A 26,957-nucleotide genomic window follows, 5' to 3' on the forward strand; every position below is an offset into this window, starting at 1 on the left:
AAGAAATGAAAAATCATTGTATTTTGTTTTTTTTGCGGTAGAAATAAAGATCTTTGTTCCCCTCCCACCCCCTGTGCGCCCCCCCCGCTGGAAAGAAAATACTCACCCAGCTCCCTCGAAGCGTCCTCTCCGCGCCGCAGCTTCTCCTGTATGAGCGGTCACGTGGTGCCGCCCATTACAGTGATGAATATGCGGCTCCACCCCTTTTTCATTTCTTCTCTCCAGCGAACGCTGCTGGAGAGAAGAAATGAATGGCGGCTTCAGCACCCAAAGCAGGGGACAGCGCTTACTGTAGTGCTGTCTCCTGCACGGTCCGTGTGGTACCCGGGCGGCACACGGCTGCCACACGTGTGCCACACTGATGTGCCACGTGAGCTCACGGACACGGATAACTCCGGTACAGGAATTATCTGGACGTGTGGGACAGGCCTTATAGAGGATTTCTGAACTTCTAGCACCTCAGGGGCTCTGCCAATGTGACATGGCCCCCTCAAACCATTCCATCAATCCGAACTCTAATATGGTTCTTCTTCCCTTCTGAGCCGTACCACATACTGCACATATGGGGTATTGGCACACTCAGGAGAAATTGCAGAACAAATTGTGCATGGCTTTTGCTCATGGTTGTAGCCATTTTTGCATTCTAATAGCAAGCCCTGCCATGAATCCAAATAGTAGTTTCCCCCCCCCCACATATGTGGTATGGGCATACTCAGGAGAAAATGAACTCCAAAATTTGTTGTGCAATTTCTCCTGTAACCCTTGTGAAAAAAAAAATTGGAGCTAAAAAAATATATTTGCGGGACAAATGTTTTTTTTTGTGTTAATTTTCACAGCTCAACTTCATAAACTTCTGTAAAGCACCTTGGGTTCAAGGTGCTCACCACACATTTAGATACAGTAGTTGATGGTTCTGATTTCCAAAGTGGGGTCACTTGTGGGGGGGGGGTGTCACTGTTTAAGAACATTAGTTGCTCTCCAAACGCAAATGGTGTTCTCCATTCCAGCTATTTTTGCGTTCAAAAAGTCAAACTGTGCTCCTTCCCTTCTGAACACTGCTGTGCGCCTAAACAATAGTCTATCTCCACATATGGGGTATCGGCGTACTCAGGAGAAATTGCCCAACAAATTTTGAGCTAAATTCAACTTTGTGGAAAAGTAAAATATAAATTTTTTCCTTCCATATTGCTTTAATTCCTGTGAAGCACTAGAAGGGTTAATACATTTCTTAAGAGTGGATTTGAGGACTTTGAGGGGTGCAGTTTTTAGAATGGTATCACTTTTGGCTATTTTCCATCATAGAAGTCCTCCAAAGTCACTTCAAATGAAATGTGGTCCCTAAAAAAAATGGTTTTGTAAATTTTGTTGGAAAAATGAGAAATCACTGGTCAACTTTTAACCCTTATAACGTCCTAGCAAAAAAAAAAAAAAGTTTCAAAAATTGTTCTGATGTAAAGTAGACATGTGGAAAATGTTTTAACTACTTTGTGTGACATAACTTCCTGGTTTAAGTGTATAAAAATTAGGTTTTGAAAATTGTGACATGTTCTCTAAATTTTTGATATTTTCACAAATAAGCAAGTTATGTCGAATAAATTTTACCACTACCATGAAGTACAACATGTCATGAAAAAAAACCAGTCTCAGAACCACTACGATTTGTTGAAGCGTTCCGAATTATTACCACATAAAGTGACACTGGTCAGATTTAAAAAAATGAGGCCCGATCATTAACTTAAGGTACCGTTACACTAAACGACTTACCAACGATCACGACCAGCGATACGACCTGGTCGTGATCGTTGGTAAGTCGTTGTGTGGTCGCTGGGGAGCTGTCACACAGACAGCTCTCTCCAGCGACCAACGATCAGGGGAACGACTTCGGTATCGTTGAAACGGTCTTCAACGATGCCGAAGTCCCCCTGCAGCACCCGGGTAACCAGGGTAAACATCGGGTTACTAAGCGCAGGGCCGCGCTTAGTAACCCGATATTTACCCTGGTTACCATTGTAAAAGTAAAAAAAAAACACTACTCACCTTCTGATGTCTGTCACGTCCCCCGGCGTCCACAGGGTTACGCGCTGCTGCCGAGAGCTTCCTGCACTGACTGAATGTGTCAGCGCCGGCAGCATCGGTGACGTCACCGCTGTGCTCTGCTTTACGGCCGGCCGGCGCTGACACATTCAGTGCAGGGAAGCCGCCGGCGGGGGACGTGACAGGCATCAGAAGGTGAGTATGTAGTGTTTTTTTTTACTTTTACAATGGTAACCAGGGTAAATATCGGGTTACTAAGCGCGGCCCTGCGCTTAGTAACCCGATATTTACCCTGGTTACAAGTGAACACATCGCTGGATCGGTGTCACACACCGATCTAGCGATGACAGCGGGTGATCAGCGACTAAATAAAGTTCTGGACTTCTAGCTCAGACCGGCGATATCACAGCGGGATCCAGATCGATGCTGCGTGTCAAACACAACGAGATCGCTATCCAGGACGCTGCAACGTCACGGATCGTCGTCGTTCTCGCTGCAAAGTCGCTTAGTGTGACGGTACCTTTTCAAAGTGGTTCAGTCATTGAATGGTTAACTAGGTACACAGGAGTATTTGTTTTACCTGTTTGTTTAACCCCTTAGTGACAGAGCCAATTTGGTACTTAATGACCGAGACAATTTTTACAATTCTGACCACTGTCACTTTATGAGGTTATAACTCTGGAACGCTTTAACGGATCCCGCTGATTCTGAAACTGTTTTTTCGTGACATATTGTACTTCATGTTAGTGGTAACATTTCTTCGATATTACTTGCGATTATTTATGAAAAAAATGGAAATATGGCAAAAAAATTTAAAATTTTGCAATTTTCAAACTTTGTATTTTTATGCCCTTAAATCAGAGAGATATGTCACAAAAAATAGTTAATAAATAACATTTCCCACATGTCTACTTTACATCAGCACAATTTTGGAAACAATTTTTTTTTTTGTTCGGGAGTTACAATGGTTAAAAGTTGACCAGCAATTTCTCATTTTTACAACACCATTTTTTTTTTTCGGGACCACATCACATTTCAAGTCATTTTGAGGGGTCTATATGATAGAAAATAACCAAGTGTGACACCATTCTAAAAACTGCACCCCTCAAGGTGCTCAAAACCACATTCAAGAAGTTTATTAACCCTTTACGTGCTTCACAGGAACTGAAACAATGTGGAAGAAAAAAATGAACATTTAACTTTTTTTTGCAAACATTTTAAATCAGAACCATTTTTTTTTATTTTCAGAAGTGTAAAAACAGAAATTTAACCATAAATTTTGTTGTGCAATTTCTCCTGAATACGCCGATACCCCATATGTGGGGGTAAACCACTGTTTGGGCGCACCGCAGAGCTTGGAAGAGGAGGAGTGCCGTTTTACTTTTTCAATGTAGAATTGGCTGGAATTGAGATCGGACACTATGTCGCATTTGGAGAGCCCCTGATGTGCCTAAACAGTGGAAACCCCCCACAAGTGACCCCATTTTGGAAACTAGACCCCTTAAGGAACTTATCTAGATGTGTGGTGAGCACTTTAAACCCCCAAGTGCTCACGGAAAATTTATAAAGTAGAGCCGTGAAAATTAAAAATCCTTTTTTTTTTACCTCAAAAATGATTTTTTAGCCTGCAATTTTTTATTTTCTCAAGGGTAACAGGAGACATTGGATCAAAAAATCTGTTTACCAGTTTCCTGAGTACGCTGATACCCCATATGTGGGGGGGGCACCCATCGGGGCTCGGAAGGGAAGGAGCGCCGCTTGGAATGCAGACTTTGATGGGATGGTCTGCAGGCGCCATGTTGCATTTGCAGAGCTCCTGATATACCTGAACAGTAGAAACCCCCCACAAGTGACCCCATTTTAGAAACTAGACCCCCCAAAGAGCTTATCTAGATGTGTGGTGAGCACTATGAACCCCCAACTGCTTCACAGAAGTTTATCATGTAGAGCCATGAAAATAAAAAATATTTTTTGTTTCCACAAAAATCTTTTCACCCCCAAATTTTTACTTTCACAAGGGTAACAGAAGAAATTGGACCCCAAACGTTGTTTTCCAATTTGTCCTGAGTACACTGATACCCCATGTGCGGGGGTAAACCACTGTTTGGGTGCACGGCAGAGCTCGGAAGGGAAGGAGCGCCGTTTTGGAATGCAGACTTTGATAGAATGGTCTGTGGGCGTTATGTTGCGTTTGCAGAGACCCTGATGTAACTAAACAGTAGAAACCCCCCACAAGTGACCACATTTTGGAAACTAGACCCCCCAAGGAACTTATCGAGATGTGTTTGAGAACTTTGAATGCCCAAGTGCTTCACAGAAGTTTATAATGCAGAGTTGTGAAAATAAAAAATATTTTTTTTCTTCCACAAAAAAGATTTTTTAGCCCCCAAGTTTTTATTTTCACAAGGGTAACAGGAGAAATTGGACCCCAAAAGTTGCTGTCCAATTTATCCCGAGTACGCTGATGCCCCATATGCGGGTGTAAACCACTGTTTGGGCGGACGGCAGAGCTCAGAAGGGAGGGAGCACCATTTGACTTTTTGAGCGCAAAACTGGCTGTGGCGTTTGGAGACCCCCTGATGTACCTAAACAGTGGAAACCCCCCAATTCTAACTCCACCCCTAACCCTAATCCCAACCCGATCCATAATCCTAATCACAACCTTAACGATAATCACAACCCTAACCCCAAAACAACCCTAATCCCAACCCTAACCATAACCCTAAATCCAACACACCCCTAATCTCAACCCTAACCTCAAACCTAACCCTAATCCCAATACACCCCTAACCCTAATCCCAACCCTAACACTAATCCCAAACCTAACCCTAATGCCAACCCTAATCCAAACCCTAATCCCAACTCTAACCCTAATTTTAGCCGCAACCCTAGCCCTAACTTTAGCCCCAACCCTAGCCCTAACTTTAGCCCCAACCCTAACCCTAACTTTAGCCCCAACTCTAACCCTAAATTTAGTCCCAACCCTAACCCTAATTTTAGCCCCAACTCCTCTAGCTGCCGGCCGGCAGATCATGGCGGGCGCACTGCGCATGCGCCCGCCATTTTCTTCCTGGATGAAGCCAGCAGGCAGGAGGGGACGCAGGAGGACCCAGGGACACCGGTAAGTATAACAGGGTCCCCGAATCCCCCTATTTCTCTGTCCTCTGATGTGCGATCACATCAGAGGACAGAGAATTACACATCGCTTTTTTTTTTTTGCGGTCGCCGGTAAACAGTTAATTACCGGCGATCGCAAAACAGGGGTCGGTAAAAACCGACCCCCATCATGTTCTTTGGGGTCTCGGCTAACCCCGGCAGCCAAGACCCCAAAGACCTTCCGGGTGTCGGCCAGCGGGCGCAGTGCGCCCGCCATTTTTTGGCCGGAACAAGATGGCGGCGCCCATCGGGAGCCACTAGGAGCACCCGGGGAGACAGGTGAGTATCGGGGGGCGATTGGGGACCCCATTTCTCTGTCCTCTGATGTGTGATCACATCGGAGGACAGAGAAATTAAATGGGAAATCGCGTTTTTTTGTTGTTTTTTTTTTGCGACATCCGGTAAACGGTTAATTACCGGCGATCGCAACCCAGGGGTCGGTAAAAAAAAACCCTGAATCATGTTCTCTGGGGTCCCGGCTACCCCCGGTAACCGAGACCCCAGAGAAAATCCGATTCTGGGGGGCGCTATTCACTTTTTCCACAGCGCCGTTAATTAACGGCGCTGTGGTTTAAGTACCCCTAAACGAAATAGGCAAAATAATAAAGCAGGCCGTTAAAAGGCGTATCGGCGGTCGTTAAGGGGTTAAAAAAAAGTTTGCTACCGATTTATTTTGGTGTTCCATTTTTGTGTGTGAATATCTCAAGAACGGTAGGTTCTAGAGAGCTGAAATAAGGTTTAAGACCTTCAGAGACACCCAATTTACCTATCTGCCAAATTTAGGTAAATTATTTGTTGTTGTGATCCTTTTTAGGGAAGTATCTTGACATCGCTTTTGTATTACGTTTTCAGTGAGCAGGTCTTAGACAGCTGAAACTTGGTTTAGTACCTTCTGAAGTGCCCGATTTACCTACATGCGTAATTCAGGGCAGATTGGTCCAGTCATTTGGGAGTAAACTAGTATTTGTTTTTGTGTTCTTTTTTTTTTGGGTGGGGGCGAATATCTCGAGGACAGTAGGTCTGATATAAAATCTGGTGTATACCCTTCAGAAGTGCCCGATTTACCTGTATGCCAAATTTGGGGCAGATTGGTCCAGTCATGTGGCTGTGCATAAAGAACGGACATGAGAAATTCATATTTACCGTATTTTCCGGCGTATAAGACTTTTTAACCCCTGAAATTCATCTCAAAAGTTGGGGGGGTCGTGTTATACGCCGGGTACGGCGTGTGCAGGGAGCGGTCCTGTATAGTTCCCAGGGACTGGAGGAGAGGAGACTCTCCTTCAGGCCCTGGGATCCATATTCATGTAAAAAAAAAGAATAAAAATGAAAAATATGGGATATACTTACCCGACGGCCCCCGGCTCTCAGCGGAGCAAGCGGCGGCCTCCGTTCCTAAGAATGCATTGAGGATCAGAGATGACGTCACGGTCACAAGACCGCGAAATCATCGAAGGTCCTTTGCTCAATGCATCCTTAGGAACGGAGGCCGCCGCTTGCACCGCTGAGAGCCGGGGGCCGTCGGGTAAGTATATCCCATATTTTTATTCTATTTTTTACATGAATATGGATCCCAGGGACTGAAAGTCTCCTCTCCTCCAGACCCTGGGAACCATCCGCACCGCACACGCCGTATAAGATGACTGGGCGTATAAGATGACCCCCGTCTTAGACGGCGAGTATATCCCAAACTCCATATTTTATATGAAAAAGTTGGGGGTCGTCTTATACGTCCAGTTGTCTTATACACCAGAAAATATGGTATATACTATATAGAGAGAGATACGTGACCTACTGTCTTATTGTGGTACCATATACTAAGGGCAATTCCACAAGAAATACACTCACACATCATTCAGTTGCCATTTTTATTTGATAATGTTGAGAAAATGAAAAAATTTCCAACGCAGAGATGAAAGAAAACATTTATTGAATCAATGTCAATACTTCTCTGTAATATCTACAAGCCAACACTGAACTGACTTTATTCAAGAATGAACACAATGTACAAAAAGTATGCTTTGTTATAAAAATATGTCAATTATTTACTTCTTATTCTCTTGTTCAAAGAATGTGAAAATATTTTTTGATAAACCTGCTCTTCAGACAGATTGGTAGTAGGATGATAAAAAGCATGGCGAATAATCCTGGCACAGTCTGATGCCTTTCACAGAACAGTGTGTAATGCCGCACAATACTGAATGTATCACAACAGTTTATTAGGCTTTTGGATGGATCACAACAGTGTGAGCATTTTGGTCCGGTGAGGAGCAGATATCCGCCCATGAATCCCACCACTGCTTGCTCATGAGGAGCTTTGATCTAGCGGGTGTACTGTAATTATTTCTCATTTCCCCCACTCTGATAAGCCATCTGCTGTGACACTGTATGGAGAGGGTATGCTTGTCACACTAGACATTATACAGGACATTTTGGCGTCACGGTTCTTGACAGGCATTCAGTCAGTTACATTTAACATCCCATTTATTCAATACTGTGTTCAATGTGGTGCTGAACCTTGGCTGGCGTGATGGAGTCCTGCCAGCGCCAACACACACCGCTTACATGATCTGAACACGGGACCAAACAACATGTATATCTGTAAACAGTGCAATATCAAAATAGCTATTTTTACAATGTGTAAAAGACATACACGTTTCGGAACCTGAGCAAAAGACATTTTACAGACGCTGTCAATTCACCCTGTATTTTATAAGCCTTTTTACATTTTCCCTTGCCCTGGAATTTTCTCAACCACAGAGTAGCAGCCTACAATCATATACGCCTGTAAGAATGAATATGGTCTCATATAGTCCTAAAGGAGAACTCCCAAAAAGGAAATAAAAACAATATAAAAACTCCATTCAAATTGGAAAATGTGGAAAATCACTGGGACTGGGAAAATCTTGAAAATTCAAGCACCACTTCTCCACTGGTCCCAATGACACCACTTCAGATGCGATGAAAAGAACGGATGTGGCTCACCATCAAGATGCACTGTCCAAATCCGAACTTCTACCATCAGCTAAAATGTGGACCAAGGTCCTTTCCCCATTAGGGTCCCTAATGTAAGATGTGACTGGGGGGCGTAGAACTATTTGTATTGTCACCAGGAGCTAACTTGCCAGGCCACTGATAATGGTTTCAACTTTTTCCCATTTGGAATAAACTTTTAATGACCATTTTCCATTTTGAAAATTCTCCTTTGTAGAACTCCAACTATGTTTCTCTTCTTAAAAAGTAATCACCTTTTTCCCCATAAGAGACAGAAGCAAGTCACTTTTCGGTTCCAACGAGCTCTTACCAATTGCGGTAAGAGACATCCTTGGAAACTGAGCAATTCTACCAGATTATGTGTTCTACATGGATGAATCATAATCACTTCTAGCCACGCTACCCTGCCATCCAAAAGTCTTTAACCTTTTGTACCTTTGAAGGCAAATTTAAATTTGAGCCAAGGTCTGGAGCTAAACTCAACTCAGAAATGGAGACAGATGGCAGGACTTTGGCAAATGGCCATATTGCAGACTATTTCCAATCAGGGGGTCATGAGCTACTGTTTGGGGATCACTACCCTAATCCATAATAAAAGTCAGGGAGGAGCCAGGAGAGGGGACTATACCAGATGTTGTGGCGGCAAGCATTGTTAACCCAATTAAGAATTACTGGTGCCATTTACGGTACTTCTGAGTATTTTGAGTTTCCTAGTAGCCATCTTTTTAGCACAGGAGCTGGGTAAAATTGGCAGGCAAAATGAGTTTCTTGTTTCACTTGGTAGCGTGGGAGAGGGCATGTGCCCCAACTCTCCGAATATCATACTGTGCAATGTAAAACTCTAACCCGGATGGAAATGCTGTTGGCGTAACTCATCTGACCATGTCTCACATTAAGGACTTCTATTTCTGTCTTTTGTGGTTTTCAAAACCTTAAAGAACATTAGTTGGAATCCCTTTCTTCAGGTCATACAGTTGTAAATGATGGACTATGAGATCTATTGTAATCATAAATCTAGAAGTTATATTATATTCTCCTTTAATAAATTTCTCCATTTGAAAATAATTATCCTTATCTTCCATCTATAGCTGTTTGTGCCAATGTAGTGTCGATTATGATGCGTGTGATCACTCCTGGAAGGGCCTAATGTTAATATTGAGAAGCACATCGCAGATTTTCATGGCTAGAGCAAAATGTTTAGAATATCACTGGCTTTATTCAAAGGTCTGAACACTGGCCAGACAACTAATGTACTGTGCCATCAGATGCATAGCACGCCAGGAGTTTCAGCCTAGTCCAGAGGGATGGTTGCCTGTACATCATATGGTGGGATTATTGCAGGTAGTCTGACATGCACTATTGGCCACCTAACTTTAGGCAAGTAAATGGGTAAGAAAGCAGGAATGGTAATCCTAGTATTTCTTTAGAACAGACAAAAGCACCAACACAACACTTCATAAGTTACTACACTGGTTTACAATCTCGAGGTCAGAGCTTCCAAATAAATATAGAGAACATTTACAACAGAATTCCTTATGAGTGGAAGCGTTTTATTATTACGTCGTCTTATTATTATTATCATCCTTAGCAAGATCAGAATGGGGTAGACCTAAAGTGATATAGCTATACTCAGTCTTTACACGCATTTTCTCCTGTTGCTTTAGGAGGATATTTTGGCAGATATAAGTAGCATCATCTTCAGCAACAGGCAGTTTCCCCGTTTCTAGACCCAGCATTGGGCCACTGTACAAAGCAACATTACATAGCATGCAAGTCATCTACTTCACTGGCAGTCCAAATTTCAATAAGCATTGTGCTTGACGGTCCCAGGCCTTCTCAACATCCATGAGCAAAGGCCTGCATATAGCAATTATTAACTAAAGAAAAAAAGGAGTGAAAAATGAGCGGATCTGCAAAATAAGATGAATATGAAGATGTTGCTATTCATTTTGGCATGGACCCTTTGTGCCCTTTTGCGCTGGGTAAGACAGTCGGTACAAGCCATCATCTTTTTTCATGTGGGAGTACAAATGCATCATCTTGCACACAATGAAGAACACAGAAAGCAGTCACCGATGCAAAATGAGGGTGGTAAAGACAAAAGGAAGGAGAAGTAAGAACCATCCAGAGGATCCTAGAAAAAAAGAATGTAATAGATTAGTCATAAACATGGGACCTGACTGCTGGTGGTGTCTCTACTCTGTCACTAAGAGCAGAGCACCATTGCAGGCTGTACAACGGAAGAGCACATTAAAGAGGTCACTATGAGCCAGTGCTTGTGTATACAGATTAGAAAGCGCTGGCGGTGCTTCGTCATCTAGACCCAGTGATTGTTGATGTAGTGTGGACACAGGTGCTGCTGGTTTCTAAAATCTACAGTCAGCTGTACTATGTAGGCAGGAGACTGAATTTCCACTGTAACTGGGGCTAAATACCAGCACCAGTTACAGGGAAAAATCAGCACTAAAGAGAAAATATAAATATGTTATCAGGAACCTGTCACTAGTTTTGTCCCATGTGAGATAAGGCCACCACCTTTCAGCCCTCATATACAGCATTCTAATACGTTGTATATCTGCCCCCAATCCAGCATGCAAGACAAGAGAAAGACCTTTTATTAAACTCACCTGCGGGGCGGTCTGGTCCGATTGGCATTGCTGTCTTAGTCCCAAGTCTCACCTCTTCTTGCGATGTCATCCTACTGTGCTTCGCGTGGATGATGCGTCCCAAGTCATCCACACAGTCTCTCCGGTATAGCGCTCCTGCAAAGACACACTTCTCTGCCCTGGCCAGAGCAGAGTAAAGTACTGCATTGTGTATTCACCAGGGCTCTTTGACCTTTCCTGGCGTATGTGCACTGCAGTACTTTGCTCTGCCCTCGACAGGGTAGACAAAGTACACCTGCCCAGGAGCGCAATGCCGGGGAACAGTGTGGATGATATAGGATGCGTCTTCCACACAAAGAAGAGAAGGAGGACAGCACTGCAAGAAGAAAGGAGGTGCCGGACCAAGGCAGCAACGCCCACCGGACCCGACCGCGCCACAGGTGAGTATAATAAAAGGTGTTTTTCTTGTCTTAAAGGCCAAATTGGGGGCATATATAGACCATATTAGAATGCTGTATACGAGGGCTGAAAAGTGGTGGCCTTACCTCAAGTGGGACAAACCTGAGGACAGGTTCTCTTTAAAATGATTCCCGTCCCCCTAGAGGTGGGAGGGCACAGTGCGCAATACAAATGAAAACAATCATTAAAACAAAAAGGAATAAAATTAAAGTAAGCAAAACAAGACACTTAAAGTCTGAATTGTCCAACAGTCTGAATTGAATCTCCAACATTGGAAAAAAAGGTGTCCGATATATAAAAATAATTTCTACAGAAAAGGGAACGAAGCTAAAATATATATATATATATATATATATATATATATATATATATATATATATATATATATATATATATATATATATATCTATCAAATAAGGCAGTTTTTAATCAAAACCAGAGTGCTCAGTAAAGAAAATGACTCATTGCTGCAATCTTGGTCTCTGCCCCTGCACCATGATACTCTCAGATGGGGTAGAGTAAAACTTAGTGACAGATTCCCTTTAAAAGTGTGTGTACGAAAACGAAGAAGTGTCTGATCAGGAGCGGGATGAAATGGTCATGTCCTGAAGTGGTTAAAAACAGAGAAAAAAACAAAAGGTACTTTAAAAGCCAATCAAGGACCAAGCTGCAAGAGTGACTAGTTGACAAGGCCAGCCCCATCATCTTCTCACTTCCTACTCCCCATGAGTGACAGGTCTCTCCCTGCATGCATGTATAGGTAGAAGCCTTTTCAACTAGTCCCCGGTCGGCTATTAAAGCGCCACAGCATTACAGAGTAAAACCTACATGGCTGAAATCATACAGGCAGTTTTCCAACCCCTATGGTCAGATGCCACACTAATAGGAAGCACGGGCCTTGCTCCCTGATGGCAAATAAGCCATGTTGTTCTCTGAAATGACTCAGCATTCAGGGACATATGGCTGAAATCCTGCAGCCGGTGTCTGATGCATGCTGCTCGTGGATCGGGCAGGTTGTAGCAGCTGTCAGGCTACCTTTTATACTGGCATAATGAGCACCAATCGACGCTCGTTTAAAGAGCTTTTTCCAAAGACCAATAATTGTGATCTTGGGTAAAAAGAGCTTACAAACACTTCCTTGGCCGATTACTGATCCATGTAAAAGCCCTCTAGAGTACATGTTTTAGGATAAGTGGGAGATTATTGAAACTCACATTTACTGATATGCGTCATATACTGACCAGGTAATACTAAGGTTATCCCGCTTTTGTGTCTACCAGCTGCATCTGGACATTCGTAGACATGTTGCCACCATAGCCGCCCTTTGACTGCATTTGGTTTTGGATAGAACTCACCTGCAATATGAGAAAGACAAGCATTACAGAGACCAATAATCTCCGCACTTACTGCAGGATCATTCCCCAGCCCACTGTACAGTCTAATCTACAACCAATTTGAAATGGGTCCTAGCTTCCGACCCGGGAAACACTACCAATGCTGCCATTTTGTGCCGTATGTACACGGAGGATACCGGGTTAGTAAGCACAGGCTTGCACCCATTTGCTAGATCAGTTTTGGATAGTGGAGCCAGGAATTTATGAAGTAGGCAAGTATTATAATGTCAACGGGTTTCAAAATTACACCAAAACTACTACTTCAGGACAAACTACAGAAGTCTGTCCTGAATAAGTCGTTTTGGTGTAACTTCAAAATGCCTTGACAAACTACTTGACTACTTCATCAAGTCCCCAGGCACAGATGTGTCCAGAACCTCTACATCCATTTGATGTCAAATATAGAAGCTCAGTATAAAATTAAAAAAAAGATGCTTTGCACTTACCGTAAATTATTTCACCATCCTAGCTACTAAGTTATGAATGCATTTGTCCCAGTTTTTAATTGGAAATGCTACGTTTTAAAAAATGTGCACAATTTCTGGCATAATCTACTCTTCTTACTCTGCCAACAGAAAAAAGTGGACAAGGGCTCTAAGCAGACATAGTTTAGGCCAACTTTATTACCTGGAGTAAGGAGAAGTGATGCAAATTTATGCAAATTACCCATAAAGTGTCATGATGGTGGTGCTGCTTGTCTGCAGAGTCACCCACCCTGGCTAGTCCCCAACTGAGGCCAGTATACTGCAACCTTTAGCCATATATGTATCGCTAGATGCCAAAAATAAAATCAATGGCTGACAATTTAATGCCAGGTCCACCAGAGCAGGAGCTGGTTTGTAAAGGTGTTTCTCTGATGTATAGGGTGGTCCTAAGCAGAAGGCTTTCCCCCGTAAGACATCCATACATATGACATATGGAAAGGGGTTGTCATTCATCTCTACTAATAGGTGGTGGTCCCAGATGTGTGAACCCACCATAAAGTTCTAAGGTAACTGGAGTGTCATGATGATTAATGATGGACGCTATCCGGTACAGAAATCACACAAGGAGTGGAATGAGTTACAATATCCAAATTTAAAGCCTAGACCCATAATCCAGCTCAGAAAGATCCCGATGTCTACAAAGCACACACACCCTTCTTTTAATGTTTGATACTTACAGAATTCATTCCGCTAAATACATCCCCTGATCCTACATGTGCCGTATGAACGAAGTTTGTGGGTTCGCCTATCATACTTCTGTCGATACGCCGCCTCCTTTTCTGTAAAGAAAGAAAGAAAAATGCAATGATATATTCTGGTCCAGTCACATGGCGCTCCTCGCCTATGAAAAGGAATGGTATCATACAAACGTTACACGCGTTGTAGGCAGCACCGCAGTTTACGGTGACAGCATGGGCGAGTGTGCTCATTACGTGTTATGTTCACCAAGTGGTTTTGTTTATTTTGTTTTTTCTTTTGCAAACTGTCCATCCACAAAACTGGAATTTCTCAGATTCCGTCCCCAAGACTCTACACTCCTGGGATCTTTGCTGGAAGAAGCATTAGTTTGTAATGCTCGGCGCTACTAAGTGCAGATGGGATCCGGAAGCAGATGGGTTTTTTGCGGGTCACAATGCGACCGCATTCATTTGCGCTAGGCTATGATGTAGGAGCGGCATACAGGGATTTTTGGCCATGCAACCTGTGTCGCCAAGTAGCACCAGCCTAAGGCTATATGCACACGTTCAGGATTTCTTGCAGAAATTTCCTGAGCAAAACCGGACATTTTCTGCAAGAAATCCGCATGCGTTTTTTGAGTGTTTTTCTCGCGTTTTTACCGCGTTTTTGGGGCTTTTTTTTGCGGATTTTTACGGAGGTTCTCAATGCAATAATATAGTCGGAAATCCGCACAATTAATGAACATGCTGCGTTTTTTACCGCGATGCGTTTTATTCGCAGAAAAAAACGCATCATGTGCACAAAAATTGCGGAATGCATTCTAAATGATGAGATGCATAATGTATGCGCTTTTTTCACGTTTTTATAACGAAAAAACGCGAAAAATCTGCAACGTGTGCACACAGCCTAAAGGGCTTTTCCAACACTTTGATATTGATGGGTTACCCATTTGGGGAGGTTTCGAACACCGAGGAAAGCAGCAGTAACTGAGAAAAGCCACTACACAGTGTATGGGGTTGTTCTGACTGTGTATACTCAGCCATTACAGGAGCTGCAGACAGCTGAACAAGGGGGTGATGGGCATCAGACTTATCCTTAGGGCTCGTCCACACCTCCGTAGTTTTCGTCCAATTGCGATCTGACAAAACACTGGATCGCACTCAGACCAATGATATTCTATGGGGCTGCGAACAAGAACAATTCTTTCATCAGAGTCTCAGTCCGAGGGGGGGAAAAAAAATAATCACAGCATCTCTAAGTTTGATCCGATTATCGGATTGCACTTAGCCATTAAGTCAATGACTACGTGGAAATCATCAGACTGCACTTGAATAACATCTGAGTGCAGTCAGATTTGTGTGCACTGACAACATAGAAGAAGGAGAAATGTTGCTCTCCATCTTCTCCTCAGTGGGCTCTGATTCTCTCAGCCTGGTGAATTGGATCACGCTATGCTGACATTCTGATCAAAATGCAATTACCCCAATTCACTCAGTTGAGAGAATCTACGGTCATCTGAGCCTAGCCTAAGAATAGGCCATCAATATAAAGTCCAGGGCAACTACTTTAAGGGCAGCATAACTGTTGTCAATCAGGAAAACTCATTTTTATTCTCTTGTACAGAGTACCTCTATTTTATGGACAGTGTCTGCTGTGTAATAAATCCATATTCTGTACCACTCTCTTAAAGCGAATGTTCACTACTAGGACAACCCCTTCTTATTCCCCATGCGATCCGATAGAGGCTACTTCATAGACGACGCCATCTTGGAGGAGACTTTTTTTCCTCTACCAAGAGGCACCTGCGCAGTACCATTTATTGGAGTGCTGACAACTGCTACTGTGGATGCGCGGCCAGCACAGTATCATATATATATATATATATATATATATATATATATATATATATATATATATATATATATATATATATATATATATATATATATACACACACACACACAGTGGGGCAAAAAAGTATTTAGTCATTCAGCAATAGTGCAAGTTCCACCACTTAAAAAGATGAGAGGCGTCTGTAATTTACATCATAGGTAGACCTCAACTATGGGAGACAATCTGAGAAAAAAAAATCCAGAAAAATCACATTGTCTGTTTTTTTAACATTTTATTTGCATATTATGGTGGAAAATAAGTATTTGGTCAGAAACAAAATTTCATCTCAATACTTTGTAATATATCCTTTGTTGGCAATGACAGAGGTCAAACGTTTTCTGTAAGTCTTCACAAGGTTGCCACACACTGTTGTTGGTATGTTGGCCCATTCCTCCATGCAGATCTCCTCTAGAGCAGTGATGTTTTTGGCTTTTCGCTTGGCAACACGGACTTTCAACTCCCTCCAAAGGTTTTCTGTAGGGTTGAGATCTGGAGACTGGCTAGGCCACTCCAGGACCTTGAAATGCTTCTTAGGAAGCCACTCCTTCGTTGCCCTGGCGGTGTGCTTTGGATCGTTGTCATGTTGAAAGACCCAGCCACGTTTCATCTTTAATGCCCTTGCTGATGGAAGGAGGTTTGCACTCAAAATCTCACGATACATGGCCCCATTCATTCTTTCATGTACCCGGATCAGTCGTCCTGGCCCCTTTGCAGAGAAACAGCCCCAAAGCATGATGTTTCCACCACCATGCTTTACAGTAGGTATGATGTTTGATGGATGCAACTCAGTATTCTTTTTCCTCCAAACACGACAAGTTGTGTTTCTACCAAACAGTTCCAGTTTGGTTTCATCAGACCATAAGACATTCTCCCAAAACTCCTCTGGATCATCCAAATGCTCTCTAGCAAACTTCCGACGGGCCCGGACATGTACTGGCTTAAGCAGTGGGACACGTCTGGCACTGCAGGATCTGAGTCCATGGTGGCGTAGTGTGTTACTTATGGTAGGCCTTGTTACATTGGTCCCAGCTCTCTGCAGTTCATTCACTAGGTCCCCCCGCGTGGTTCTGGGATTTTTGCTCACCGTTCTTGTGATCATTCTGACCCCACGGGGTGGGATTTTGCGTGGAGCCCCAGATCGAGGGAGATTATCAGTGGTCTTGAATGTCTTCCATTTTCTAATTATTGCTCCCACTGTTGATTTCTTCACTCCAAGCTGGTTGGCTATTGCAGATTCAGTCTTCCCAGCCTGGTGCAGGGCTACAATTTTGTTTCTGGTGTCCTTTGACAGCTCTTTGGTCTTCACCATAGTGGAGTTTGGAGTCAGACTGTTTGAGGGTGTGCACAGGTGTCTTTTTATACTGATAACAAGTTTAAACAGGTGCCATTACTACAGGTAATGAGTGGAGGAAAGAGGAGACTATTAAAGAAGAAGTTACAGGTCTGTGAGAGCCAGAAATCTTGATTGTTTGTTTCTGACCAAATACTTATTTTCCACCATAATATGCAAATAAAATTATAAAAAAACAGACACTGTGATTTTCTGGATTTTTTTTTCTCAGTTTGTCTCCCATAGTTGAGGTCTACCTATGATGTAAATTAGGCTACGTTCACACTAGCGTTGTGCGCCGCTGCGTCGGCGACGCAACGCACAACGCACGCAAAAACGCGGCAAAACGCACGCAAAAACGCTGCGTTTTGCGACGCATGCGTCGGTTTTTGCCGAAAATCGGACGCAAGAAAAATGCAACTTGTTGCGTTTTCTTGGTCCGACGCTTGCGGCAAAAAAGACGCATGTGTGGCACAACGCAACAAAAAAAAACGCATACGTCCCCCATGTTAAGTATAGGGGGCGCATGACGCATGCGTCGCCGCTGCGTCGCCGACGCAAATCCGACGCACATTAGCTTAACGCTAATGTGAACGTAGCCTTACAGACGCCTCTCATCTTTTTAAGTGGTGGAACTTGCACTATTGCTGACTGACTAAATACTTTTTTGCCCCACTGTATATATACACATATATATATACACACACACATACATATACACATATAAATATTGTGTGTGTGTGTGTGTATATATATTATATATATATATGTATATGTATATATATATATACACACATATATACACACACACACACACAATATTTATATGTATATATATATATATATTATTCATTATGTAAACTAGGGGTCCGGTCAGTGAGGGGTGGTCACTGACCTGTCAGAAGGCATACTGGTGAATACCTAATCAGAGCACCACATGAAGACCCCCCACAGGCCGCTGCGCAGCACGAGCATATCATTAACTAAAAACTGAAAATAAAGGTTACACAACAACCAAAAGACGGATTTCATCAACCAAGGAATCATTGTAATTAGTATAACAGCTCAGACCTGACACTGTCTGTAGGTTACTTAGCACAATCCTGCTGACATGTTCCCTTTAAAGAGTAGGGATCTGATAATAGCAAATGGCTACATACAGTACCATTGCTCTATTCTGTTTCATCAACACTTTCTCACATGACCGGCAATGTGTACACACTAGATAGATTCATGTGATTAAGGAAAGCGAGAATAAGGATGTCCTGTTACATAAGATTAAACAAACTAGCCGAGGTCATGGAAAGATACAGACTCCTGCATGGCAGAAGATAACATAACCATGGTGCAAAGCCGAGAACTGCACCTAAATATAGTGTATACACTTTACACAAAAATGAATGTGGAATTCTTAAGAAAATACTAATGAGAAAAAAAAATCCACTCTGCGATGATCAGAGTAATCAGGAAGGACTGGCTGCTATAGAGGCTACATTGCAGATCTTGTCCGATGCAAGCTGCGCTATTTTTCACATAAAAGCAATATCACAATGATATATGAAAGACCCCTTTATAACTCAATGTGATCTGTAGGGTATAGACACACTTCCACGACTAATCAGTACAACACCGAGCTGGTACTGTCCCTGGAATGAAGTCTAGAACTGACCGGCTACAGCACATTATGTCACCCCAAACCATGATCCCAGGAGGAGGACCAGTGAGCCAATCCCTTGTGAAGGCCACTATATGGTATCATTGCATTTAAGACAAAAGCGGGATTTGTCGTTGAAGAGGACAGACCTCCATTCCAGCCTCCATTACTACATTCGGGCTTCCGGCCTCCATCTGGGAACTACTCTGACAACAAAGAGGCCTTCACATGGGAACGTCACTGCGATCCCACTCCGGAGTTATGGTTTGGGGTTGTATAATATGCGGCATTCAGTTTAGCGGAACACAACCGTTAAGACCCTCATTGGTAGCAGCTAAGATGTGTACGTGTCTCTGCACGTGTTGCTACTGAGCAAATTGAAAGGTTTCCAAAATAGTTTCCATTCCTCCATCAATTGCATATCCGTAACAGGTCTATTGATTTCTAGCATTTTTAGGATTTCTATAATTCCACAATTTGGCCTTGTTGTTGCAATTTCAATGTTGAGGACTGCATATAAGGAGGGCAGTGGTGGTAAAGCTGTTTTTTTTATTAGATTTTACATACTGAAGCCGTGGAGAGAAATGAGGGGCCAGCAGCTTCACCCTTCTATAACCTAACCATGGTCTTCCATGTTTTTGTAATTATGTTATAAAAACAATAAGGACATCTTAGTAAGACTTACCGTATATTTCCAAAAGAAGAAATCCATAGCTTTCAAGTATGACCAATAATAAACATATGTAAATAAAATGCTGTGCCTGTAATAGAATATGACAAGCCCCCCAGGACCGGAGACATCCATAGTAATGTGCTTATGTCATAGCGGCACTTCATACCAGAGCTCAACATCACTCCAGAATAAATCAACTCAACAATAAGAAGTCCAATAAAGAAGTCATCAAAATATGGGGCGCGTTCTCCTGCTACCCCCCACCATATCTCAATCATGGTTTGCACGTAACGGCTTTTATTAGGACATTTAATCTTCTCAGTGGGAGACCACTGTCTAATATATAAGAGTGACAACAGGGGAATAAGTAAAAACAGCATTACTGAGTAAGATATGGAGACGTGGAAAAGTAACATGATGGCTCATGCATTAATGTACAGAATTTACCACTGGGTTATACAAAAGTAATGGCCCTTTCACATGATCCATTCCAGGACATTAAACTGCAATTAATCAGCTATACCAAGCTGTTCATCGGTCATTTCTAGATTTATTAGCCAGTTTAGACTGGCTGACGAACATAGAACTATCTTTAATATGATGGTTCTGTGCCCATAGAACATCATGTTATCAGCAGCACATCACCTATTTACATGGGTAAAACAGCTGACAAGCCCTGTGATATACTCTCTAATAACAAGCAGCATATCGCAGGGCTTGTCAGCTAAAAGGACAGCACTTCTAAGCAGGATTAAGCAGAGAGTGAAGTCTGATCTGAGCATGCATGCCGACTCACCAAAACGTAACCCTATCCCCACCAGTGATGTGATCTACTCTGTTCGTCCGATTCCGGTCCCCAGATCTAAAATAGCAGAGGCAGAATCAAAACAGAAGGATATGTGACCCAGAGAAAGATGGACTCACAGGAGCAGGGCAGGTAATAAAAGTGTGTTAGAGAAGTGTTCATTAAGAAGAGTTAAAACAAATAAAAGGGGAGTTAAATTAGTAGTGGAAAATCTCTAAGGTCATCTGTTTTCACACCATCCCCCAAGGCTACTACCATTTTATATTTTGAGTACAGATCACATAAGGTCACATCAGATGATGATACCAGCCTCCGGGTAACTCTGAATCAATAGTAATAGCTGGCTAATGGATATGTAGTCCAGGCAGAAGGCATACGGTAGTCTACAGAAAGAATTATATAATATCTGTAATGTATCTCTATAGTGGTCCTTTTCTGTTACAGAGCTCCAAGTCCCATACATAGGCATCAACGCAAAATGTGGCTACAACCAGGGGGAGAACGTTGCATACTGGAATACTCTGAAGACAATAATAACACAGGAACTTCAATACCCCCCCAGTTGAGGCGAAATGTTACAGTTTACCCAATTTATCCTGCAGCAGAACAACCCCAAACATACAGCCCAAGTCACAAGAACTAACTTTTTGAGTTAAAAAGAACAAGGAGTCCAGGAATTGATGATTTGGCCCCTGCAGAGTACTCTTCTCAACATCATCCAGTCTGTCTGGGATTACATGAAGAGACTAAGGATTTGCACAAGCTACATCCATAGAAGGTCTGTGGTTAGTTCTCCAAGATGTTTGAAACACTCCATGTCGAGCACCTTCAAGAACTGTGTACACATGTACCTGGAAGAATTGATGCTTTGATGCGGATTTGAAGGAAAAGTGTGGTCACATCAAATATTGGTATGATTTAGATTTCTCTTTTGGATTATTCACTTTGTATTTTGTTCATTACTAAAATTAAAACGGAACAATTACTTTTGAAAGCATCCTTACTTTGCAGCATTTTTCACAACTGTTTAAAACTCTTGCACCGTATAGTATATTATTCAGGTACATGGGAGCTGTGACTCGCCCTGCGGTCCCAACAGGGCCGGACTGGCCATCGGGCAGTTCTGAAAATTGCCAGAAGGGCCAGTGGCAGTAGTGGACCGCTCGAGCGTGTCGCTGTCGGCGCACTCCCCGCCCCGCATTCAACTATACTGGCGTCATAGATGCTGGTACAGTTGAATGCAATGATGGAGGAGAGAGCGTCTGCTGATGCTCCCTCTCCCATCATTCCCCGCTCTGCCTGCCACTGACACTGCGGGTGCGCGATGACGTCATATCATCGTGCACCTGCTGTGTGACCGGGCAGGCAGACTGCGACTGCTGAGACCAGAGCCAGGAGCAGCGCGGGGCACGAGGAGAGGCGAGTAGTGTTTTTGTTATTTTTATTATATACTCGTATATATCAATGATTGATAACTAGATTGTGGGGCTATTGGGGGGGCTGCATTACATTCTATGGGGCTGTGCTGCATTACATTCTATGGGGCTGTGCTGCATTACATTCTATGGGGGCTGTGCTGCATTGCATTCTATGGGGGCTGTGCTGCATTACATTCTATGGGGGCTGGCTGCATTACATTCTATGGGGGCTGGCTGCATTACATTCTATGGGGGCTGTGCTGCATTACATTCTATGGGGCTGTGCTGCATTACATTCTATGGGGGGCTGTGCTGTATTACATTCTATGGGGGGCTGTGCTGCATTACATTCTATGGGGGCTGTGCTGCATTGCATTCTATGGGGGCTGTGCTGCATTACATTCTATGGGGCTGTGCTGCATTACATTCTATGGGGCTGTGCTGTATTACATTCTATGGGGGCTGTGCTGTATTACATTCTATGGGGGCTGTGCTGTATTACATTCTATGGGGGCTGTGCTGCATTACATTCTATGGGGCTGTGCTGCATTACATTCTATGGGGCTGTGATGTATTACATTCTATGGGGGCTGTGCTGTATTACATTCTATGGGGGCTGTGCTGTATTACATTCTATGGGGGCTGTGCTGTATTACATTCTATCGGGGCTGTGCTGTATTACATTCTATGGGGGACTGTGCTGTATTACATTTTATGGGGGCTGTGCTGTATTACATTCTATGGGGGCTGTGCTGCATTTCCTTCTATGGGGGCTGTGCTGTATTACATTCTATGGGGGCTGTGCTGTATTACATTCTATGGGGGCTGTGCTATATTACACTCTATGGGGGCTGGCTGTATTACATTCTATGGGGGCTGTGCTGCATTACATTCTATGGGGGCTGGCTGCATTACATTCTATGGAGCTGTGCTGTATTACATTCTATGGGGGCTGGCAGCATTACATTCTATGGGGGCTGGCTGCATTACATTCTATGGGGGCTGTGCTGCATTACATTCTATAGGGGTGTGCTGTATTACATTCTATGGAGGCTGGCTGCATTACATTCTATGGGGGCTGTGCTGTATTACATTCTATGGGGGCTGTGCTGCATTTCCTTCTATGGGGGCTGTGCTGTATTACACTCTATGGGGGCTGGCTGTATTACATTCTATGGGGGCTGTGCTGTATTACATTCTATGGGGACTGAGCTGTAATGCTGGATACAGCTGTAATTATATGTTATATAGTCGTGTTGCACTCCCCTCACTTCTTGTACCCTACAAGTGTACAAAGATATTATACAGTCACCATGTGACAAGTGGGCCTGTGTAACTTCAAATGCCAGGGCTGACCCAACTTTTATAAAAAAAAAAAAAAAAAAAAAAAAACAGCCACAAACCTTGCTCAGGTGCCGCCCCCTGCATTGTCCCCACCCTAGGCACGTAGTGCGGGACAACTAATGTCCCGCCCGGGATCGCGGGGCTGACTGTCAAAATCAGGACAGTCCCGCGGGATCCGGGACGGTTTGGGAGGTCTGGTTTTATCAGCAGGAGATTATCACTACAAGACAAGCTGTCCTTGTGCCTCCTAGTCCAACCATGCCCCTCTCACTGATCAGCAGCTTTCTCTCAATAAACAGTGTAGACAAATCAGTGGTGTGGGCGGGATTATACAGGGATCAGCATTCTGAGCTCTGCAGCAGAAAAAAACTGTGATTCTCTCACAACTGCTGCACCCACTAATCTAAGTGATACATCTGCATACCTCCCAACTTTTGAGGAAGGGAAAGAGGGATAGAGTCAATATGCGCGCCGCGGCAAATTTTAGGCCACACCTCTGACCACACCCATTTCACAACTAGCCACGCCCCAACCAAACCCATTTAGCACTTCTGATCACAATGTTTCGTAAACAATAATTATGAACAAAAAAATATGGCCACACACGACGCTCCATACTGTACAATGGCCACACACGACGCTCCATACTGTACAATGGCCCCACACGACGCTCCATAGTGTACAATGGCCACACACGGCGCTCCATACTGTACAGTGGCCACACACGGCGCTCCATACTGTACAATGGCCACACGGCGCTCTATACTGTACAATGGCCACACACGACGCTCCATACTGTACAATGGCCACACACGATGCTCCATACTGTACAATGGCCACACACGACGCTCCACAGTGTACAATGGCCACACACGACGAACCATACTGTACAATGGCCACACACGACGCTCCATACTGTACAATAGCCACACATGACGCTCCATACTGTACAATGGCCACATGACGCTCCATACTGTATAATAGCCACACATGACGCTCCATACTGTACAATGGCCATTGGCCACATTATGCTCCATACTGTATAATGGCCCCACATGATGCTGCGTACAGTATACTTGCCCCACGTGATGGTCCATACAGTATAATGGCGCCACATGATGCTTTGTACAGTATAATGGCCCCACACGATGCTGGGTATAGTATAATGGCCACACAATGCTGGGTACAGTATAATGGCTCCTCACGATGCTCCATACAGTATAATGGCCCCACACAATGCTGGGTGCAGTATAATGGCCACACATGGTTACCCCACCCCCATCATTGCCTTCTCCATCACTACACACAGACACCTTTCACCGCGCTCCCTCGCAGCAGCCGGCAGATTCCACTCCCACGGCGCTGAATGGTGTCATCCAGCTGCGCCGCTGACTGCTCAGGTCGCTGCAGCTGTGATACGCCACTGATAAAGACCTCCGTGTCTCCTGTGCCAGTCAGTGTCAGAGCGAGGAGCAATATCTGCTCCGATCTGACACAGCCAGTCTCCGCTCCATACACCTCGTACACACACGACTCCGCTCCATACACTTTGCACTTGCAGCTCGGCTCCGTAAACACACGGCTCCGCTCCGTACACCTCATACACACACGGCTCCTCCCCATACACCTTGTACACACACGGCTCCACTCCATACACTTCGTACACACACGGCTCCGCTCCATACACCTTATACACACACACGACTCCGCTCAGTACACCTCGTACACACACGGCTCCTCTCCATACATCTCGTACACACACGGCTCCACTCCGTACACCTCGTACACACATGGCTCCGCTCCATACACGTCGTACACATACGACTGCGCTCCATACACCTTGCACATGCGGCTCCGCTTCGTACACCTCGTACACACAGCTCCGCTCCGTACACCTCGTACACACACGACTGCGCTCCATACACCTCGTACACACACGACTGTGCTCCATACACCTAGCACATGCGGCTCTGCTCCGTACACCTCATACACACACGGCTCCATTCTGTACACCTCATACACACACGGCTCCACTCCGTACACCTTGCACACACACGGCTCCACTCCGTACACCTCGTACACATTGCACACGCTGCTCCATATACCTTGCACACACACGGCTCCGCTCCGTACACCTCTATACACATACGGCTCCTCTCCATACACCTTGTACACACACGGCTCCACTCCGTACACACACGGCTCCACTCCGTACACCTCGTACACACAAGACTCCGCTCCATACACCTTGCACATGCGGCTCTGCTCCGTACACCTCATACACACATGGCTCCTCCCCATAACCTCGTACACATACGGCTCCACTCCGTACACACACGGCTCTGCTCCATACACCTTATACACACACGGCTCTGCTCCGTACACCTCATACACACAAGGCTCCGCTCTATACACATTGCACACGCTGCTCCACTCCGTATACCTTGTACACACGGCTCTGCTCGCACACCTCGTACACACGGCTCCGTACACGTCTTACACACATGACTCTGCTCCATACACCTTTCACACGCTGCTCCGATCCATACACCTTGTACACACACGGCTCTGCTACATCCACACTGTAAACACCTCCTGACCTCACACATATGCTTACCTTCCAGCGTCATGACAACCAGCAGAGTCCTGTACATGGAGGTCCTCCCGATCATGTGACCCCCTGACTCCTCCCATCCTGTGACTTCATCACAGGTCCTGAGCCTGTGCGCACAGAGCAGCCAATATGCTGCAGTTGTCTGCGGGACGGGTGCAGGGGCTCAGGGAGCTGCCCAGGTGATACACACCTCCCATCCAGTGCGGGACAACTAATGTCCCGCTGGGATCGCGGGGCTGACTGTCAAAATCGGGACAGTCCCGCTGGATCTGGGATGGTTGGGAGGTATGCATCTGTCCCTACGTCATGGTGCTGTCAGATTACAGAGCAAAGACCTGCTGACAGATTCCCTTTAAATGACTATATATGAAAAGTTCTACAAAAAGTAGAGCTACACTTCAATATATGCTGGAAAAAAGCGAGTTCACAGCAGAATGAGGCCTGAAAAATGTGCCAGGAGCAAGCTGTCTGCACACTTGTAAATGCTCCCTGGTATTTTATAAAATGACAGGTTTTGGCACTTTCACTAGATCTGTTGGCGTTCAGTATTGCACAGCCCTATACTTAAAGGAAACTCGCTGACAGAAGCCCGTTGTATGAAGAGGCTGATGCTTTTCCATTTCTGGTACTTGTCATTTCAGAGCCAACGCCAAAATACAACATCCCCTTCCTTTATATTACAGTGCTGGTCTATACAGCTGACCATGTAACTGGTCCAAACCAAGCAATGGCATCTCCAGCAGGTACGTATACATACCCTGCTACACGACATGAAATTAGAGGTAAGAAGAATGCTGTATCCATCAGGTGGACAGCATGGAGCAGGACCGTTACTGTCTGACTCCAGGAGAGGTAGTCACATATTCTTGCCAGGCACAGAGGGAATAAAGCAGGATGTCTCGATGTCCAGGCCTCTGGCACAGATCTCTCGGTGGAGGCTTCCTGCAGCAGCCACTAACAGGCTTCTCTCATGGGCTTCCTGTTAGCGGAAGACACACCACAAGACTGCACAGGCAGCAAGCACCTTGAACCAGGTGGGCCAGGTGTGTCTGCTGCGGGACAGGGGGTTGCTAATGTGACTACTGAAGGGCAGAATGGAGTCAAGTATAGGGAGGCAATGTACTGGCTAGTAAGCAAAGGGGGTGAATTGAAACTACGAGAGAAGGTGCTGCTGTGACTACTGGAAAATGTATGGGGCTATGCTGTGACTACAGGGGGAGACAGCCTGAGAGATGGTGCTGCTGTGACTACTGCAAAAAAAAAGTATACGGCTATGCTGTGACTACAGGGGGAGACAGCCTGAGAGATGGTGCTGCTGTGACTACTGGAATAAATATGGGGCTATGCTGTCACTACAGGGGGAGACAGCCTGAGAGATGGTGCTGCTGTTACTAGTGGAATAAATATGGGGCTATGCTGT

At 44.5% G+C, this 26,957-nt stretch overlaps 1 protein-coding gene across 4 annotated transcripts in view; it reads right to left on the reverse strand.

Annotated features, from left to right (window-relative positions):
• Positions 1-7,044: 7,044 nt before the first annotated feature.
• CDC42SE2 (CDC42 small effector 2) overlaps positions 7,045-26,957 on the reverse strand; it is a 98,430-nt gene continuing 78,517 nt past the window's right edge. For 3 of the 4 annotated variants that reach the window (XM_077299931.1, XM_077299928.1, XM_077299930.1), the window contains exons 3-5: positions 13,806-13,907; positions 12,491-12,604; positions 7,045-10,318 (exon numbers count right to left, since the gene is read on the reverse strand). In XM_077299931.1, coding sequence (XP_077156046.1) covers positions 12,506-12,604; positions 13,806-13,907 — 201 coding nt within the window. In that variant the 3' untranslated portion in view covers positions 7,045-10,318; positions 12,491-12,505. Of the gene's footprint in view, positions 10,319-12,463; positions 12,605-13,805; positions 13,908-26,957 lie in introns of all 4 variants that reach the window. The other variant, XM_077299929.1, reaches the window with a different exon arrangement.

This window comes from Ranitomeya variabilis, chromosome 1 (genome assembly GCF_051348905.1).
Source record: "Ranitomeya variabilis isolate aRanVar5 chromosome 1, aRanVar5.hap1, whole genome shotgun sequence".
Taxonomy (NCBI): Eukaryota; Metazoa; Chordata; class Amphibia; order Anura; family Dendrobatidae; genus Ranitomeya; species Ranitomeya variabilis.